The sequence below is a fragment of the Notolabrus celidotus genome, chromosome 10 (assembly GCF_009762535.1).
Source record: "Notolabrus celidotus isolate fNotCel1 chromosome 10, fNotCel1.pri, whole genome shotgun sequence".
NCBI classification, from domain to species: domain Eukaryota; kingdom Metazoa; phylum Chordata; class Actinopteri; order Labriformes; family Labridae; genus Notolabrus; species Notolabrus celidotus.
Genome location: NC_048281.1, coordinates 19,164,224 through 19,185,552, shown reverse-complemented (window position 1 = coordinate 19,185,552; position 21,329 = coordinate 19,164,224). Strand labels below are relative to the sequence as shown.

Genomic DNA, 21,329 nt, shown 5'->3' with positions numbered 1-21,329 from the left:
TTAAATGGTAAATAATGCAAAGGAGCAATCATATATCTCTGTTCCCTTGACAACTGCATCATATGTTTCTGGGGTTCAAATGATTACTACAAGCAGTGATGAGTATCAATTACCTCTCCCACACCAGTTTGTACGATCTTCAGGCCTGTCTCAGACTCCAGGAAGGTCTTTTCAGATACTGTTGGGTGTAAAAAACAACAAAAATGATGTGATTCCATGTACAACCCCCCCCTAAAAAAAACAAGTTTGGCAAAACAGTTTCAGTGGAACAAACAAAAAGTGACAGTACAACAGCCTACGTACTTCTCACTTTATGCCTGTGTGTGTGTGTGTGGGTGGGTAGGTGTAAGTGTGTCTGTGTGTCTGTGTGTGTGATTTGAAGCCTCACCAGCTTTAGCAGCCACCTCTGCAGCCGTCATGTTGTGCTCATTCTGGCGGATACGGAATGTCAGTGCAGGACCCACCACACTTGAAACACAAAGCCACAGGGATGCATGCTTAAAACCAAGACAACTGTCTTTATGATTTAGAGTGAAATAGTCACATTAACAACATTAAGACACACACACACACATGATGATGATGTTACCTGATGTTGATGAAGCTGCTGGTTGTCAGGTGTATCTTATCAGCCAGGAGCTCCAATAGCTTCACTCCGTCATACAAACTCAGAGGACTACAAAGATAAACACAACACTTTGTTCAAACACATCAAATAGATCTCATATATGGCTTTAAGGTGACTACTTCAATTGTTAAACTGACCTCTGGTTGGTAACAATGTACCCATACTCCTCCTTGCCTCCTGTCCCCTCAACAAGTGGTGGCCCCTGCTCCTTGGAGCCGTGTCCAGCTTCAACAGGAGCGGCCCGAGGGGGCTGGGAGGCAGAAGGGGGGAGGCTGGCGCTCTTTGCTGGAGCTGTAGCTGGGACTGAGAGTGAGGAGGGGGCAAGTGGGGCCTCAGGGGGACGAGAGGCAGTGGAGGGTTTCTTCTCAGGCTTATTAGACACAGTGTCTGTTTTTAACAGCTGCATCTACAGGGGGATGATGGGAAGATGTGTCAGTGAGAGAAAGTGTACGAGCTTTGTATTGAATGATGCTAACAAAGGATGTTGGCATACCTCCTTGAGGGCGATGAGGTCTTTTTCAATTGGATCTAATCAAAAGAAAGACACAGCAATGATTTGCAGCTAATACCATTTAAAAAAGGCAACATTCTGTGGCTTTGGTCAGATTTTACATTGAAAAATTCCTTTGCAAATGATAACACAAACAAGTTTCATCATGTAGCCTCATAAACCCACTGTTATATCTAAAACATATACAGTGGGGCAAAAAAGTATTTAGTCAGCCACTGATTTTGCCAGTTCTCCCACTTAGAAAGATGAGAGAGGTCTGTAATTTTCATCAGAGTTACACTTCAACTATGAGAGACAAAATGAGAAAAAAAAATCCAGGAAATCACATTGTATGATTTTTAAATAATTTATTTGTAAATTATGGTGGAAAATAAGTCTGTGGTCAATAACAAACAAGCAAGATTTCTGTCTCCTACAGATCTGTAACTTCCTCTTTAAGAAGCTCTTCTGTCCTCCACTCGTTACCTGTATTAATGGCACCTGTTTGAACTTGTTATCTGTATAAAAGACACCTGTCCACAGCCTCAAACAGTCAGACTCCAAACTCAACCATGGCCAAGACCAAAGAGCTGTCGAAGGACACCAGGAAGAAAATTGTGGACCTGCACCAGGCTGGGGAGAGTGAATCTACAATAGGCAAGCAGGTTGGTGTGAAGAAATCAACTGTGGGAGCAATTGTAAGAAAATGGAAGACAAACAAGACCATTGATAATCTCCCTCGATCTGGGGCCCCACCCAAGATCTCATCCCGTGGGGTCAAAATGATCATGAGAACGGTGAGCAAAAATCCCAGAACTACACGGAGGGACCTGATGAATGACCTGCAGAGAGCTGGGACCAAAGTAACAAAGGCTACCATCAGTAACACACTACGCTGAGAGGGACTCAACTCCTGCAGCGCCAGGTGTGTCCCCCTGCTTAAGCCAGTACATGTCCAGGCCCGTCTGAAGTTTGCCAGAGAGCATATGGATGATCCAGAAGAGGATTGGGAGAATATCATGTGGTCAGATGAAACCAAAATAGAACCTTTTGGTAAAAATTCAACTCGTCGTGTTTGGAGGAAGAAGAATGCTGAGTTGCATCCCAAGAACACCATACCTACTGTGAAGCATGGGGGTGGAAACCTCATGCTTTGGGGCTGTTTTTCTGCAAAGGGGACAGGACGACTGATCCGTGTTAAGGGAAGAATGAACGGGGCCATGTATCGTGAGATTTTAAGCCAAAACCTCCTTCCATCAGTGAGAGCATTGAAGATGGAACGTGGCTGGGTCTTCCACATGACAATGATCCCAAACACACCGCTCGGGCAACGAAGGAGTGGCTCTGTAAAAAGCATTTCAAGGTCCTGGAGTGGCCTAGCCAGTCTCCAGACCTCAACCCCATAGAAAATTTGTGGAGGGAGTTGAAAGTCCGTGCTGCCCTGCGGCAGCCCCAAAACATCACTGCTCTAGAGGAGATCTGCATGGAGGAATGGGCCAAAATACCAGCTACAGTGTGTGCAAACCTGTTGGAAGACTTACATGAAACGTTTGACCTCTGTCATTGCCAACAAAGGTTATGTTACAAAGTATTGAGTTGAACTTTTGTTATTGAGCAAATACTTATTTTCCACCATAATTTACAAATAAATTATTTAAAAATCCTACAATGTGATGTAGTGTACCTCTGATGAAAATTACAGACTTCTCTAATCTTTCTAAGTGGGAGAACTTGCAAAATCAGTGGCTGACTAAATACTTTTTTGCCCAACTGTAACAGGGGACTTTGTATTTCTATTTACTTCTGCATTTGCATGAAAAATGCTTCCTCACTTTTCTACTTGGGTTGGTTTTGTCTGGCCTTATAGTTTGAACAGAGCACTGATAATACCTGAAACACAGTACCTGTTTTTTCCTGGGCCTGCAGCAGCTGCAGAATGAGGGCCAGCTTGTAGAGCTGCTCTTGGCTGAGCTCTCTTGGGTCAGCTCCATACCTCTGCAGGACCCCCGACATCCTCTGAAGCAGGCCATCTAACAAAGGATAGCAAAGTTATCTCTATCTCTGTGATATCAAGTTTAGCCATTATGTAATTAAAGTTTAAGTAGGTCAAAGTTCATTTCCCCTACCACTGTTTCCAGACAGAGCACTAAAGTCCTGAGGCACTTTCTTATTCTGCATCGCTTGTTGCCTTCCAGCAGTGTCAAGTCTCTCTTCTAGGGTGTACTCCTCTGCATAGTCCACTGGTATCTCCAGGTCCAATTCCTCATAATAAGGCAGACCTGCTCGTAGCATAATATGTTGTGATGATTAACAAAATTGACTTGCTAAAATGTATGCGTTCTATATTTCAAACAAAACAAGATGTAAGTTATGACAAGTTATCTGATGCTGCATATTCTAATTCCCTGAATCCTGATTAGCCATTATCTTGTGTATTTAATTAAGAAAATCTTGTTTACCTGCAGGGGCCATGGAAGCAGGACCTCGGTGGCGGTAGGATGGCTGTGGAGATGCCAGGTACAGAGACAGGGCTTCCTGTAGCAGCTGCCTCTCACGTTCTTGCTCTCTCTGATTGGCCTGGGACCTTGAAGAAGGGCGGGCATAGCCACCTCCTGCTCCAATGAGTGATCTCTCCACTTCATCCTGGTATCTATGCTGGAATTAGGAGAGATTTTTAAAAATATAATCCAATATAACTGCCTCTCATCATCATTACATTGTAAGTTTTTGGTTGTCCATCTATCTGTTTGTTATATGAAGTTGCACTGAAGCGGAACTAATGTTCGCTAATTAGTTTCACACCGCATCTAAAAATAGAACACCTCAGATGAACACGCTACGGAAGATCGAAAGAGCAACAGGTTCATTTCACCACTCGGAAGTTTCAAGTATCAAAAGGAAGACTAGAGAACCAAGATCTCATGACTTTGCCGTTATTGGAGGGAGCTTTATCCAATACTTTTGCAGGTTTTCAGTGCATAGGACAATTTTGAAACATTTCAGCATATTTTTATGCCAGATTGTGATGAATTATTATTATTAATAATAATAATAACAATAATAATACATTTTATTTATGAAGCACTTTTCTAAAAACTCAAAGACCCTACACAAAGGATAAATCATCATATAAAACAACAGAATAATAAAAACATGAATGAAATACATCTAAAAGCAATCATGTATTGAAAGGAGTTCTAAATAGGAGGGTTTTGGTGAGTGATTTGAAGGTTGACAGGTTGGGGCAGTTTCGAATGTTAAGTGGTAAGGTGTTCCAGAGGGTTGGGGCCGCGACAGAGAAAGCTCTGTCCCCCCAGGTTTGGTGCTTGGTGTCAGGTGGTAGGGAGAGGAGGTGGGCCTTGGAGGATCGGAGGTATACGGGAGGGGGTGTGGTGGTGGAGCAGGTTGTGAGGTAAGAGGGGGCCTGGTTATGGAGGGCTTTGTGGGTGAGGAGGAGGATTTTAAAATGTATGCACTGTATGATAGGGAGCCAGTGGAGGTTTTGGAGGATGGGGGTGATGTGGTCATGGGAGCGGGTGTGGGCAGCAGAGTTCTGCATATATTGTAGTTCGTTGAGTTGTTTTGAAGGAAGGCCATAGAAGATGCTATTACAGTAATCGAGTCTGGAAGTGATAAAGGTGTGGATTAGGGTTTCAGCAGTGGAAAAGGAGAGAGATGGACGGAGACGGCGATATTTTTAAGGTGGAAGAAGGCGGTTTTGGTGATGTGCTTGATGTGCTGTTCCAGAGTGAGATGGGAGTCCAAAATGATACCGAGGTTGTGAACATGTGAGGACGGAGTGAGGGAAGCATTGTCGATGGAGAGGTTGAAGTTGTTGGTGGTTGTGGTGAGGGATTTGGGGCCGATGATTAGAAGGTCAGATTTTTCACAGTTGAGTTGGAGGTAGTTTTTTTTGCATCCAGGATTTAATTTCGGTCAGGCAGTTGGTCAGGGTGGAGAGGGTTGGAGCAGTTATGGAATTAGTGGAGATGTAAAGTTGCATGTTGTCAGCGTAGCAGTGGAAGCGGAGACCGTGACGACGGATTATTTGACCGATTGGGAGAATGTAGAGAGTAAAGAGGAAATCCCTTAATTGGGATTTCAAGCATTTCTATTTAATTGTGTGGTTGAATTGTGGCGATGATTAAAGCTATGGATGTGTGGGTTGGTGTGAGAGTGTGTGTGTGTGTACCTGGTGGTATGTGTATGGGTCCATTGAGGCTGTCTGCATGCGCAGTGGGGTCTGAGGAGGCTCTACTATCATGTAGTCCAGATAGTTGCCACCAGGTGCTGTGGACCCAGACTTAGAGCTGTGGTGCTGAGGGATATGCTGTTTGGACCTGGCAACCCAGAGAGAAACAAAGAGAGGATTAGGATGGATGCAGCCAGGTTGAAAGGAGGGAGTGATAAAGGAACACAGGATTATGAATGGTGACTCAGTGTGAAATGAATGGATGGATCCAATTCCTTCTTTTGACTCATTTGTTTTCTGTAAGATGTCATCACTGAAACTGAAGAGTGTACTTACTGAGAGGAATGAGAGGAGGAGGAAGAGGAGGAAGAGGAGGAGGTGTTCGGCTTATGGGGTTGGGTGGTGTGGGGAACTCTCTTCAGCTCCATTGATAAAATATACTGGGTGATGTCATCTTGCCAGGAAAGACCTACAAACACATACATAAACACACACAGAGCAATTAAATACAGCTACAGAGGCTGAGAATGATGCTGCAAGACTGAGGGGGTACAGTTCAGATTCTCTGATATCAATGCTCTTCTTATGCAATAAGAGTGATCGTTTTTGTTTCATGAATGGATTTCTGCAGAAATCCTAAAATGTCCCTGAGGTCATCATTGCTGCTGGTTAGGTGCACAACCAATCAAACTTTGCAGTGTATCTTTAGGTGCTCTATTAGATCAGCCATACTAATCAACATTTTTAAAGGCAAACTCAAGACCTAACATTTTAGTCTCGCTTTTATCTGAGTTTTAATTTTATTCTTAATAGTTTTATTCATTCATTTATTTATTTATTATCTGTTTCAAATTTTAGTCACTTTTATTCTATTTTATTTATTTATGTACTTTTTTATTTATTTTAAGTATAGCATCTTATGTTCTTTAAATTGTTTAATATTTTAGTGTTTTATTATCTTAGAAATGTATTTTATTTTGGTGAGTTTAATTTCTTGTGTTGAGTTTTAACATCTTATTTTACCTCCAGTGTTTCCTCATTAAGATATCATGAGAGCGTTTCCTCAGTTCATTCAGCAACTTCTTTTTTAATTTTGATTTATTTGTTTTATTTTTATTGTCTTCATTACTATTGTTGCAAATATAACCTTAGGATTGTGGGATGGGTTTGGGGTCGGGGTTAGGGGTGGGATCTTTTTCTTAATTTATTCTATTCTAGGTTGTTTTTATGTACAGCACTTTGTTTTACAATGACATTGTATGAAAAGTGCTTTATGAATAAAGTCTGATTGATTGATTGATTGAATGTAATGGCTAGCAGAAGCTGTGTGATCAGCTCACCACATTGATATGAACTGGAATACTTCAGAAACTATTATTTGGACTTATGTGATTATGCAGACATTCATCTCCACAGCATCATGTGTTATCTTATATACTACATTTCAAATTCCTCCATTGTTAATAAAGTTCTACCAGGACTGATCACTTCCTGATTAGCATCAAGTGTAATTTGTGTTTAGTGCTATAGATATCATTTCATGCCATTCAATGTCTTTTATACGGTGGCCCTGTAGGGCAAAACACAATAACATTTCAGAAAACATGACGACATTACAGAAAACACAGCAACATTTCACAAACATAACAACATGTTGCCTATCCACAACACCACAGGTCTTCTTCTGGAAGTCTTTTACATTCCAACGTTTGGATATTGTACTCAAAAAGCACATTTCAAACTCCAGTGTGAGGAATGTGTTTCATTTCCATCTCGCATGGACAGTCCCTGCTAGGACTCAAACCCAGGGCCCTTGCATTGAAAGGCAGCAGCCCTGTTCACCACACCACAGAGGAACTTTGCAGTGCTTGCCTCTCTAGGTCTTTTCATTTCATAATTTTTTTTGTGTATGAATCTAAAAGCACAGCTCACACACATTGTTAATTAAGGAAGTTTTTCAATTCCACATTACAATGGAAGCCCTTAGTGGGGTTTGAACCCAAAACCATCATTAGAAGGTAGCAGGTCTATTCTTGACACCACAGGGCTGCTTGGATATACTTTCTTTTTTTTTTTTTAGCTCTTTTCATTCCACCACTTTGTTATAGATGTTTAAAAGCACAGTTCAACCACATTGTGAGGAAACTGTTTCATTTTCATCTCACATTGGAGGTCTGACAGCTGACTCTGAGACCTGAGGATTTGTTTTCTGAAATGTTGTGTTTTGCCCTTCAGGGCCACTGTAGTTTTAACTAGCTATCCTGTTAACGACATGCTAGTATGTAACCTCTGTCATTTGAGCATTTTATTTCAATAACAGACTAAGTGGCAACCTCTGCAGTTCCTCGAGTCTCCACTAGAGGGTGGTGCTAAAAGCCAAGGAAACCCATCTTATGTCTATATCAAAATGTCATTTTTTACAGCAACATGTTACAGCCTGGTTAAAAAAACAAAACTCAACTCAATCCACTGCAACCGACATTTTTTCAGCTTCATAAAATGTCTTCAGAAACCAAAGGGTGACATCAGTGAGACCATGCCCACGTAAAGGAATGATAGTGATGATTGCATTGAAGTGTTTTACCTCGTTGCATGAGCTGCTTGAGAACATCCTGCATCCTCTTCAGAACAGGAACTGACACCTGGTACTGGATCTGGTCCTGCTTAGAGCTACGACACTGACCAAACAGCCCGTCTTGAATAAAACACACAGACACATAAATTTACATTTGAATCGCATTTTCACAGAATTCTTTTTCAAGGTGATCTTTTTAAAAAGACTCTTGGCACAAAATCCAACCCAGTTCACAGACAATAACTGCTGTTATGACATGTAACAGTAGTAAAGGCAGATCTATTACAGTTTTTCTCAGTCGCTTTGGTACATTTCTTGAATCATCCTCGACATTTGCAAAACAGTAAGTGCATTTCTCAAAACAATTCGTACAAATAGCTAAACACCATGGATTACCTGCAAAAGCCAGTATCTTGCTCAAAATCCTCAGTTCATCTCTCAAAAGTAAATATCTGTGTCAATGATCATGCCAATGCCATCAGAGTGACAAGTCCTTGTGTCTGTGTACGGATAAGACAGTCAAATTACTTAGTCATGTCGTCGATATAACAGTGTACTCTGGAAGGACGTTCTGATGTAAACTATGGCTAAAGTTTAGATGACAGTTATTGTAAATTGTAAGTTACACCTTAGTGTATGTGGGAGATTGATTGCAAGAGACTGGACAAGATTCACATTTACGCTTTTACTGTTTGTACTTTAATTTGTTGCCTCCCAACTCCTCCACCACTCAGCCTCACTCCTCTTCCTCTTCTTCTTCTCTCTGGCTGTTGACCCAGTCCAATTCCTTGTCCTTCCATTGTCAGACATTGTAACATTGTGTTGTGCTCCGGCTATATATATACTTGCCAGTTGATGGTTCATGAGATGCACCTTTGAGCTATTTCAGAAAACTGGTTGATCTAATGCTTCACACATTTCACACAAGATTCACCGGGGAGCAATTTACCATTTCAGGACAGATTAAGAAAAAAAGTGTAATGGAAATGTACAGAAATATGACTGACATATTCTGACATGTTCAACCATTTTGCATGTGAAGGCTTATGCGATGAACTAATGCCTAAAAGTTGTGGAGGGTTAAACTATTCAACAAAGACCCATTATAATACATTTTTATCAACATGACATAAGCACTTGATAATGTAGGAAAACAGCAGAGAATTGTACATAATCATTTGCATGGATGTACCAAAGCATTTGCAACTTGTTCAAAGGAATGAGAAACTGCTTCTTTGATGTGCACAAGTGACGCAATGATGTGAAGATTGATCAAGTAGTTTTGAGAATTTCAGTTCTGATCTGAGAAATGTACCAAAGCGACTGAGAAAAACTGTGATGATAAAGTTAATCACGGTGGAATTTCATTGAGCTGCCTTTGTGTCAGGGTCTTGGTTTCACTATCATGCTGTCAGAGCTAATTGAGACACTAAAATTCAACAAAGCCATTGATGGTTCTTGTAGTAACATCACTGCTTTTTCTATTATGACAACTCAATGACAGATAACATAACAATGCATCAATGGAAGTTCTCATCGTCTTTATGTCAATTTCAATACAAACATTTCAGTGAAGCTGCCCTTGAGGTACAGTGCTGTGCTTTGTGTTAGCCGTCTTTCTCATGTTAACCCACACCATACCAGCCAGCAGCAGCAGTGACTCATAGTTTTGAAGATCAGCCCACACACTTTGATTGGCTGTCAAATTTCTTCTGACAGGGCTCTGCCATCGTCAGGCAGATGTAGATGATAACCTCAGTATTTTTTCTTTGAACTATTCTTATATTGCTTTTACAGATTGATCCGTTTTGATCACCTGCAGTAAAAAAAAAAGTGCTTCTTCTGCACAATATGTCAACCTCTGCCCACACAATTTCATGCATCAACTCATATGGGAAAAGAAGCTGATGCATCATTTTAAGCTAGAGTTAGTACTTAATGTATGCCTGTATGACTGCACAAAGGCATGGATCGAATTGAAGTCATTTAAGAAATGATACTTTAGTTGCTTTTGCTTTAATAAAAACTTGAAAAACAGGGGGGTCTAGCAGAGGGGATAAGCTGTGCACCAAACACTGTGGCTATGACAATATTTCAAATAAAGAGCAGCTGAAATCACAAACCTCACAGAGATTGTATGGCTGATGATCAATAAACAAAGGCCTTTCAAAAGTGAAAGACTGTTGGACTGCGGTGTGTTTGGAATAAAGATGAAGCAGAGCAGACTTTGCATTATCCAGCGCACTGATGAGTCATCACTGTCTTTCTCTTCCCAGCTAAAACTGGTGAAACTGTGCATGGCTATACTGAACAGATTAAAGAGGATTAATGGTTTATAGAGTCAGGAACAATGAACAGTGACGCTTTTCCTTTTATCGCTCACAGAGGAGAATGTAAATGGACTTGTTTGCCTTAACTTCTGAGGCCACTCACTTTAAATGTCTTTTGTTATTGTTGTTCATGTTAATCTTTAGTCTGACATTTGCTAAATAGATAAAGAAATGCAGCTATAAATCCAAACATGCACATATTTCCTCTACTGAACACACAGGGAAGAGACACAGCTTTTCATACATACTTTCAGTCAGCAAAAAAAACATAAAACCCTAAACAAATTACAAATCCTCAATGCCAGTGATATGATATGACACAGGATATTGTGCTCTGGCATTGCATTTCACTAGCATAGAAGAAATACAGTGGCTGTTATTCCTGGCGGAGCACCGAGTGATGGCAGAGAGAAGAGAGACACAGAGGGATGGAAGAGAAATGATAGATGAATGGAGAGGAGGCAGCAAACTGCATGGCTTGATTGGATTGGGACTATTTCTGGAGCTTGGGTTATTTCTGTGGATATCATATTTGTACAGGGGATATAAAGTATAGCAGTGTTCAGCATTGAACAGGGGAAATCTGTTCTGTGAGAGGAATGTTTTGTTTTGTTAAAATAATACGATTTGAAAAAATTGCTCCAGTTAAATAAGTGCCAAACTGACTGTCACGTAAAGCATTAGACTATTATTCTCTACGGTAGGTGGAGGTTGTCTAAGCCCTGGAAGGATATGTCTGTTTTGCATCAATTGAGGCATGTAAACAGAAATAAAGTGAATTAATAGTAGACATATTTGTGGTGTCGACAACCCTAGAGTTGTATGTTGAATTCAAGACTGCTGTGTCTGCATGTGTCTTCTTTAACATTTCCTCATTGCTGCTTCCTGGTTGTCTTGCTCCATGTATTTTATGTCCATGGACACTTTCTCAAAGACTGTCATATCATGTCCTTATGTAGCTTTTAGTCATTTTTAATTGTATGGTGCTATTTGTACTTTTCTTTTCTTCTCTTTTTACTTGTTTGTTTGTGTTTTGGTTTCTCCTCTACCTTCTTATTCTGATCTTGTTTTACTCTATTTTATCTTTGTTTAATCTTGATCTTTTTAGGGAGCCTTTTTAACATCTGGCAAAGGACAACGGATGCCAACTAGCCTTTTGGCAGATCTGGCATATTTACAGAAGTGTTAATTAATATGCATGGTCCTTTTAAATCATAAATAAATAATAAATAAATAAAAGACACGCTAAAACTTTTACAGCTCAAATCATCACGTCCTGGGTGAATACTTGGTTCTGATTCGCTGCAGGGTGTCAATTTATTCCTGATAACACCTCTGAAGCAGTACGTCTTTAATATGTATGCAATCATGTAAACAGTAATACAGTAGAAATTGATTGAATATCTTTTAGTTTGTATTATAGTGATGTCTACAATCCTAGAGTATTAAGGTCAAAATCAAGAGATGGTACAGTGTTTAGAACACAATTGTCAAGTTATTTAATTTTGATGCAGTGTCCCAACTTGTAAGGACAGACAATCAGACCAAAGGTGACTGGACTCCGCTCAAATTAGCCCAACATGTATCTTATTTTCCTCCTTTTATTTGAAATCTTTCATGTCAGAGTTTTTTCAGAAACATTTTTCACTCTAATCAGGTGAAAAACCTTAAAATAAAGGGGGAAAAAAACAAAACAAAAGTAATACCTGCATCAAACATATGCAAATGCAACATAAGCACAGAGCAAGAAAACCACAAAACAGCATCCAATTCAATTGAATTTAACTTAAACAACTGCCTATCATTGCTTTTTTACCACAATTAATATAATTAATAAACCAACTCAACAATCAGGAGGTCTGTCAAAAGTATTAAATCATATGAAATAGGCCAAGTATTTAATAATTAATCACGTATCATGTGTGTTATAAATATTATATATATATATATAGTTTTTAGTTTTAGTCTTACTAAATACTGTAGATACTTATTTTTATAAACTCACCTAGGATAAAGTTGTAGATTGTATTATAGTCATTTTAATATATTAAAGCCTAGTTAATTATAATTAGTTTATTTTTTCTACTGTTATTTATTTTATTTTTACAGTTTGACTTGACAACAATATGCCCTGGGAGGGTTGGATACTCTGTTCTGATTGGCTGTATGTTGTCAATTGATTCCTGAGCTGAAAGTGGTTGCTGTGTTTAAGTTTTTTGTTCATGTTTAAAATAAATGTCTACTAACCTGTCTGTATATAAAATGAGAGATCATAGAAATGTAGTGAAGATCTGGATGGAAATAGCTTTTTCTGGAGAACTGATTTTATGGACAGCTTTACGTTTGAATTGTACAATGCATGAAAACAAACTAAAATAGTCCTGACATTCTCTTCAACAAGTAGTTATTGTACTGGCTATTTGACTTGGTCAACTTGCAAAACTTAAATCTCAAATCAAAACCCGGCCACGGGGCACGGGGAGAGTGGATCTTACAACGTGTCCAAAAAAGTGTCAATGTCCAGTCAAGTATTCAGTCTTTTGGTGGTTTATTGTATAACAAAAAGCTTTGCTCAAACAAAAGGTAGCATCTCTTTCAAATATCCTGGTAAAAAACCATTCATCATCCCCGGTGTCTGCCCCTCCTATCTTACCTACCCATATATATAGACATCACCCGGTGCAAAACTATCAACCCATAAAAGTGAGAAACGAAATATACTAATACCACTATGGCATCAAAGTTAATTACATAACAATAAATAAATCAATTGATTAAAGTAAAAATAATAAAAAATATGAAACAATGTAAATAGCTCCAACAGTTATGTCGTAAATTCTTTGAAGTGTCCATAACCTGAACTATTCTGGCCTCCACATCCAAAAATACCTAGTTGAATGCAACTCTTTCTGAAAAAACCCTGGCTGTATTCCTTTGTTGACTGTCATGTTAAATGTTGTACATGCACCTGTAATTCACATGGTCAGCACCTCAAGGAGCAGCTGCTTGACAAGTCCAGGGTGCTTCACCTGCTCACAGAGACCTAGGGTGATAGTATGTGACCTTGTGCAACTGACCACATACATCACACTCAAAGAGACTGCACATACTCTACAACTACAACATCAACATGACCATGGTCTATGTATGAATACTGCATCCTCAGATTATACTGCACAGCTGGCCCTTGAGAAAGATAAGAAAAGAGCCTACACAGCAACACAAACTGGACAAGAGCAAATAACAAGAACTCCACTTCTGGCTGTCTCTGAGGCTGAAAACAGGGGGAAAACTTCCAATCTACCTGGCATACAACCAACGCAATAACAGCCAGCAGCACAGCCTGTCTCACACACAGATACAGTGCAGATCAACAAATGCTGAGACTAACGAAAAGATGCTGTGCATTCTATATGGCACGGCAAAACACATCGGGCACAATCAATCTTGTGTATCACTGGTGGCAGACAACTGCCCTGCAGAAAGAAAGTAACTTTAACTGGAAGAAGTCTGGGGGTTTGCTGCAGTGAGAGAAGGCTGTGCTGTGCAGTGAGCATAAATCATTAGGCATCAAAGTGTGTAAGTGTGCCGAGTAACAAACACTGCAAGATGCTACTGGATGATCACTGTCATCAGTATCTTAGAAACATTTAACACCGTATGGATTCTGATTTTTTATCTTAAGTTATTCTCAAATATTCATAGTTATTGATTATATCCTACTTTATTTGTTTAAGCTAAGCTATAATATATTTTCCCTCTATATATGGCTCTGATCTGACTCAAATCACTCTACATAATCAGACATAACTCATATATAAACTCTTGTTATGCTGCAGCTTTTCCAAAGATGGTTAACAATCTAACACTTGGCTTAATGCTTAATTTACTTCACCAAACAACCTTTGGGATGTGGATACAGCATGAGCACGGGAGGCCACTGCTACTGTGAATCTAGTACAGATTTAATGTCTGTCTAGACTGTGATACAACTCAACACAACTGTGATGCATCACTTAGCTGTCGTAAACAACATCACTCTGCAAACTTGAATCATCTGTAACCCTGCTGGCAGAGTGCACATTGTCAAACAGTTCCCTTCTGTAAACTAAGTTGAATACTCAGTGTTTTAATAATTGTTATATCACATAATACACATGATGTCAACCTGAGAAAAATGAGGACTAACAAAGTAAAATTCACAAAACTAAATCTCATTTTAAAGTTTGTTTAAATGTCTTCTTTTTCTGCAAATGAGAATGCGACAGAAAATAAAGCGCTTAGACTAAGGGATGTTATAATCTATAACAATAGCTTGTCTTCAATTAACCATGTCAAAATGATAAAAAGCAACTAGCATTTCATGCTTTTGTCAAACACTGATTAGCCATAAAGGTTGACCACTGGCAGGTGAAGGGAGTTACAATGATAACCTTGTTACAATGACACCTGTCAGTTGATGAGATTCAGTATGTTAGACAGGAGTGAAAACTAAGTACCCAACTCTTGTTGGAATCAGGAAATATGGGTTTGTGTGCGGATGGGCTGCTGAGGCTCTCTGATGGACGAGGGGCGGGATATGTGTTACAAACCATCCGAAGAGCTACTGAAGCTCAAACTGCTGATAAAGAGAATGCTAATCTATGGATGCCCCACATCTAACAACTAGCAGGACTTGAAAGATCTCCTACTAACGTCTTGGTGCCAGATACCACTGTACACCATCAGAGGTCACGGTTTGACTAGAGGGGGGGCTACATAATAATATTAGGCAGGTGCCATAATGTTGAGACTGATCAGAGATATAACTTAACCCTCCTGTTATGTTCGTTTCTCTGGAACAGCAATAATGTTCCTGGGTCAATTTGACCTGGGAAAAAAAATCTAGTTTTTAACTCCATTGCTAACCATTTAAATCCAGATTTGGTCCATTGGTGTTCTTTAATTCTCATAGATCATGGTTCAAAGATGATAACTCACTCGTTTTCATTAAAATTCATGTTAAAACTTTTTTTAATGTACATGGGAAAGCCCTAAATATAAATACAATAGTTTTACATGACATGGATTTTTTTTTAATTTAATTTTAAATTGTATCATTATTTTTTTTTTTTATGAAGTCATGTTCATAGATTAAAATGACTCATCTTCTGTCACATGCTACCCAGTTTTTATGCTGCATTTAGCTGGTTTGGAATGCATATAATGCCTAAAATAGACTTTAAAAGGGTCAGTTTGACCCGCAACATAACAGGAGGGTTAAAGCAAGGATTCTATCAGAATTAAACTATTTTAGTCAAATCATCAAGTAAAATAATTTCTTTATATAAAGATTACAGTGTAGCATGCATCATTCCTGTTTCAATTGTAGGATAATGAACATGGACAGATGATTTAAACATTTTGATATGATGGTGGTTACTGAAGTTAATTAAGACCACAAAGACTCTGAATATTTTGTATTTATTTCATAGTTGCTCCCACTAGTCTCAAGTTTTCCAGCACCTATGTGACCTGTCAATTAGTTACAACACTGTCTGCTTATTCTTTATGTAGGACATGGAAACTGCAGCAGTCGTACTGTGTTCGGCGTTGTAGTTTTTCCCTCCACAAGATGCAAATTAGGCCAATTAGTATTTGTTGGTGACTCAATAAGACAGATTATTTACAGCTCAGTTTGCATTTAAAAAGAGGCATGGAGTCAGAGAAAGAAAGGGCTCATTTCAATCAGACTTCAAACAGTATATTCTCTCCGCTGTTTCAGCCTCAGACCCTCTGATGGGCATAAATTCAGTCCTCTGGGTCTGCAAGCATGCTCACCCATTCTATATTCTGTCCAACGACTGAACGTGTGCGTAAGTGCAGTTTTCACAGACAAGTGCGTAAGCGTGTGTCAGTGACTCATCGCTGTATTAGCACAACAACTGTGGGGGTGTCGACCTCACTGTGATGTCAGTGTTACCATGGAGACTGTGGAGGGGGGAGGTGCTTAGACGTAGATGGGGAATGCAAAAGGGGCAGGTGACGAGAGAGGGAGAGAGAGATACACATGGGGATAAGAGAGGAAAAATCTGTGACGTGTGTTTGTATATTTTTATAGACATTGTTTGTGTCAGCATGTTTGTGTGTGTGTGTGTGTTCTTGCTGCAGGGTTAATTATTCAATAGAGTGTAGAGTGAAGAAAGGATGCAGAAAAGGCCTGGCTTAACAGTTTACGGGCAAGTTATGTTTGCTTGTTTATGTGTGTGTGTGTGTGTGTGTGTGTGTGTGCGTGTGTGTGTGTGTGCTTTACTCACCATCCGAGCAGAACTGATCCCTCGTGCACAGCTTTCTCTCAAACAGGCAACCTGAGGTTTAAAGACAAAAGACCAACAGGTACTCAGAGTGAAGTCTTTCACAGTCATTTCCATGCCAACCACTGATTTAATTCACATTTGAAGAGGCTGAAATGAGAGCAAAACAAGGTGAGCCTAACCCTAGATTACTCATGGTCATTAGCTTCAAATGTTCTGAACAGCGGCTGCAAAAAAACACAAGTCTTTTATATTTCACTGCAGTCACTGTGAAAGCCCACCTCAACTGCAATAACAGTTCATAATACTTTTATATAATCGCTCAAGGACATTTTTACAGCCCCCCCAGCCTGAGTGGCGTCAGTCATCAGCATCATACCTGTAATTTCTGAAAGGCTTGAAGCAAAGAAATTATGGGAATTTCATTTGGGCAGTTTTTTTTTTCTATGGCATTGCCAACATGCATCACAAGTTAGAACAGCAGCTATTAATTAAACATCTTTGAAAAGCATGACTGAAATACAATAGAACGAAATAGAAGAGAAGAGAACGGATACATTCACAGGTACCGGACAGTACAAGTACATTCGAATTTGTGTGTGTTGCACCAGAAGTCAGCTCTATAGAATATAAAAGATAGAAGGATAAATACAAATCTTATCTCTAAAGTACATAGAGGTATACATGCACTATACAAAAAGAATACACACTTAAATAATATAAAAGGAGACACTTATTATTAAAATTATCACCATCTATCACCAAGTCCAAGAGCCATCGTTGCCCCGACTCTCTGGAACTCTCTCCCTCCACACATCCGCAACTCTGACTCACTTCAATCATTCAAAAACCACCTCAAGACCTACCTGTTCAAAAAAGCATACAACACATGACCTCTAAACCCGTCCCACCTCTGTCCTTGTTCTGTTTTATTTACCTGTTTTATATTTACTTTTATTTCATGTAAAGCGACTTTGAGTATTAAGAAAAGCACTATATAAATCCGATGAATTATTATTATTATTATTATTATTATTATTATTATTATTATTATTAATAAAATTTGGCAATTATGATGATCTAAATTATGTGGACATGAGGTGTGTTTTTCCAGCTTGTCAACTAGTTAAAGGAAAACAGTGATTCCATAAATATTTTAAGTCATTGCTCTGTATTTAATTCACTGCTGTTTCACTGGTTCTTTCATGTAAGGCCTTAGGGTGTATAACAGTGTGTACAAGAGCAGATGGGAGGCAGTGTAGCTTTGTTTTTCGCTGGTAAAGAAAAAAACTAAAATAAATGAATGATACAAAATCTGTTTGTGAATGTGTGTGATGATGTGACATATATTATATGTTATCTCAGTAATTAACCAATTGAAAATCAAAAGATAGTGGGTGAGTTGCCGGCAGAATGATTTCCTGATCACAAACTTGCACAAGAACGATTTATAGCTATTTTAAATGAAGTGACGCAGGTTCCTGACAGAGGTTTGAGTGACTCATATCTAACTTCTTTGTGGAGAAGCACACTCTGTAAACACACACATTTTGTTTCATTTAAAGCGTTAAAGCTGAGAATATATTCTGAATTGGACACGTAAAAAGATTAAGAATTTCACTTCATGGTAAATAACCTGGTCTAAAATCTAACTGTTTACTGGTAAGTGGAACCTAGCCAAGAGGTTTCTGTTTGGTTGTATCACATATCGACAGGCACTGACATTCACATTATTCAAGAAGACACTGTGTGTAAATGTCATTCCTAGTCATCCAACACTGATTGGTGGTCTGAGGAAGGACATCTGGGAGTGTTGGGAAACAAACAACATGAAGCTTAAGCAAAGAGCACAATTGATTACTTTACATTTCCAATTATCTTTGTTTAAAATGTTTATTCTGGCATGGGTTGCTGCAATGAGGCTCATCTGAATTTCAGAATTATGATGAGCAAATTAAGAGGAAACCTGACCTATCACACAGTGTTTGTCATAGCAACAGGACATCCGCCATTAAGGAACGACTAGCAGCAGAGACGACAGCTTTGACATGATCATCATACTTTGTGTGTGTGTGTGTGCGTGCGTGTGTGCGTGTGTGTGTGTGTGTGCGTGCGTGTGTATGTGTGTGTGTGTGTGTGAACTGACAGTCTGACGTTCAGATGGATCGCTGCTCAGAAATAGAGATGGATGATCGTGTGAAAGAACGGAGCTAGAAGCAAAGACGTGTCAATGGATGAATGGGCAGAAGGACTCATCAGGGGTTACTGATTTCTCTCCATGGTGCTGAAATCTTTGCAGAATGGCAATCACACTATAAGCATGCAAGTGTTCAGTGATGAATCTTTTTAGGATGATTTCACATTGGTCACTGGATGGTGAGTGATCAGTCTGTGCAGAAAAACTATTCTATCAGAATCTTGTGTGCACAGTTACTTGGTTGTTTAAGATGTTTTGTAGTATGGAAAGCACACTTTGATTCTATAATTTTTTCTTTAAAAGTTGTTGATGAAGCATCACATTTTGCTGCTACATAAACGATAACACTTAAATAATAATAGAAGTGAAAACATGCTTGGAAATATTCAAATGACCCAAGGGTGGAAGGGAAATAATGGGGGCGGAAAGTACTCTGAATAAAATCCAGCTCGCCCATGTTCATTAGAGTCAACCAGAGACAGACAGTAACACTTGGCCTTTCTTAATCTCAGCCTGAATTACTCACTGAGTGCACTGCTTACTTCACAAATATCTACACATGCCAGATACATCCATTTATATGTAGATTAGTCTGTGAAGAAACAACCAAGAAAAAAGCAGCCATCTTTTTGGTGCAAGTCTAAAGGGACAGAGGAAATATCAATGCACTTGTTGCATCCTTATTGATTTCTAATTATGCTCATTAAATGCATCAGTCTTGCAAAGTAATTGAATTTCACTGTCTTTTGCAAAAGTTAATGAGAAAGGGTCCAGTTGAAACCGCTGCTGCTGCCATTTTCAATATGAGTAACTAAAAATCAAATGTCACTGACGCTGTATAATTAGGCTTGAGTCATTATTCTGTTATTTCCCTATGCTCTGTAGATTAATGAATAAAACAGGCTCTCTAGTTTTTATCTACACTGTCATTTTGCATCCTCCATATCTTCTCCCCCTCTGTTTCATCTCATAAACATCCATTATTTACCCTCACAGTCCATCTATAGGCTATATGTTGGATCATTTACTTTTGATTTGACAAAATCACACACACTAAGGCGATGTATTTTTAAATTCAGCACTATAACACAGCCCATAATAGCGATGCCACGGCGGATAAAGTATCCGGATGAGATCACTGAAAGTCATTAGTTGGAAACATCATGTACCTGCGGGAATACCAGACCAACAGGAACATAACATGACTTCTGATAACAATGCCATCATCAGTGTCTTCACCACCATCATCATCTTACCGTATTTGTCTGACATCGCTGGTTGACACAGCATGGTTAAAAGGAGCAGGACTCGCCATGGTTTGAGGTGGATCATGATCCCAGTGGCGGAAGAGATGCAGGAGGAGACTGATGCTTTGGTTCTTCTTTTCGTTTCGCTTAAATCTCCATTATGATTCTTTTTTGAACACGAGCAGCAGCGTTCTCAGCTCACATTGCTACCAATGTGAGCCAGTGTGACAAAAAATGAGAAATAAATGGTTGAAAAGAAAAACTAATTCTTCATTCAGTGGGAACAGACGGGGCGTGGGGATGGAGAGGAGGAGAAGGGGAGGGTTATGGGCTGTGAGCTGCACGCAGCGTAGTATCGACCCACGACATCAGATCTGCAGGAAATAGCGTATAGGCTCGATCAATGTGGAGAACCAACAGGGGGGGCAAGGAGCCGACCTGGTGTGACGTCATGACGGTGTTGAAACACACAGGGGAGATGAATGAATTAAAGCGCCAGGTTTTTAATCCACATACGTCATCAGGCTGTTCATGTACGCGCGAGCATGCACACAAAACGACGAATGGTTCTGACCTATCCGACAACTGGAAGATGTGTACAGGTAGGTGAATAAGACCAGAGCCGGCTCTAACAGACTTGGTGCCCTAGGCAAGATTTCAACTGGTGCCCCTTGTATTGTAACCAACTCCAACTATCACATCACAAATACACTGAAAGACAACTTACATCCAGCTTCATGTTTTAAAGGTTTCCTTTGTTTTAAAATAAAAATTACCTCTAAAAGAGCATTAATAAAATGGCAATAACACTGATATTTAGCATGAAGATAATAATACAATTTCAAAATGAATAATGTAATAGTAGTAGAATTTATTTATTCAGTCATTATATAACACAATAATTTTCACAGTGCAGACACTTTAAACAAAGCAACAGTAACGTATTAAGTGATGACTGGAAGGCAGTAGCAAAATGCTTATTTAAGCCTAGCCTACATTTTCTATCTAATTAATCTAACAGCTTCCAAAGTTTAAGGAAAACAACAGCAAAAAAACAAAAAAAAGTAAATCATGAACACTTATAGACTTCAAAAACTGATTTGCAAACCATTATTTTTAAAACCAAAAGTGAATCACAAGCTTTTAAATGTTTACTGGCATCATTCCGCAATTTAATCCCAAATTAAATGAGATAAAACAATACTATTTTTCCTATTATCTTCAAATTTTCCTCCTCACTCATTAAGCGGCGCCCCCTATGGATGGCCGACGCCCCTAGCATTTGCCTATACTGCCTATGCCACGGGCCGGCCCTGAATAAGACGACCGCAGGGCTCAGTTCGTAGACCAATGTACGTATGTTTTATGTGCCAAATA

At 39.2% G+C, this 21,329-nt stretch overlaps 1 protein-coding gene across 1 annotated transcript in view; it reads right to left on the bottom strand.

Annotated features, from left to right (window-relative positions):
• The window catches only part of ptprna (protein tyrosine phosphatase receptor type Na), a 29,364-nt gene extending 8,794 nt beyond the window's left edge, over positions 1-20,570 (bottom strand). The window contains exons 1-13 of the mRNA XM_034694729.1: positions 19,962-20,570; positions 16,512-16,562; positions 7,895-8,005; positions 5,647-5,779; positions 5,311-5,458; positions 3,578-3,773; positions 3,245-3,397; positions 3,023-3,148; positions 1,122-1,156; positions 766-1,034; positions 590-676; positions 389-468; positions 114-178 (exon numbers count right to left, since the gene is read on the bottom strand). Coding sequence (XP_034550620.1) covers positions 114-178; positions 389-468; positions 590-676; positions 766-1,034; positions 1,122-1,156; positions 3,023-3,148; positions 3,245-3,397; positions 3,578-3,773; positions 5,311-5,458; positions 5,647-5,779; positions 7,895-8,005; positions 16,512-16,562; positions 19,962-20,037 — 1,530 coding nt within the window. The 5' untranslated portion in view covers positions 20,038-20,570. The remainder of the gene's footprint in view (positions 1-113; positions 179-388; positions 469-589; positions 677-765; positions 1,035-1,121; positions 1,157-3,022; positions 3,149-3,244; positions 3,398-3,577; positions 3,774-5,310; positions 5,459-5,646; positions 5,780-7,894; positions 8,006-16,511; positions 16,563-19,961) is intronic.
• Between the last annotated feature and the right edge of the window lie 759 nt (positions 20,571-21,329).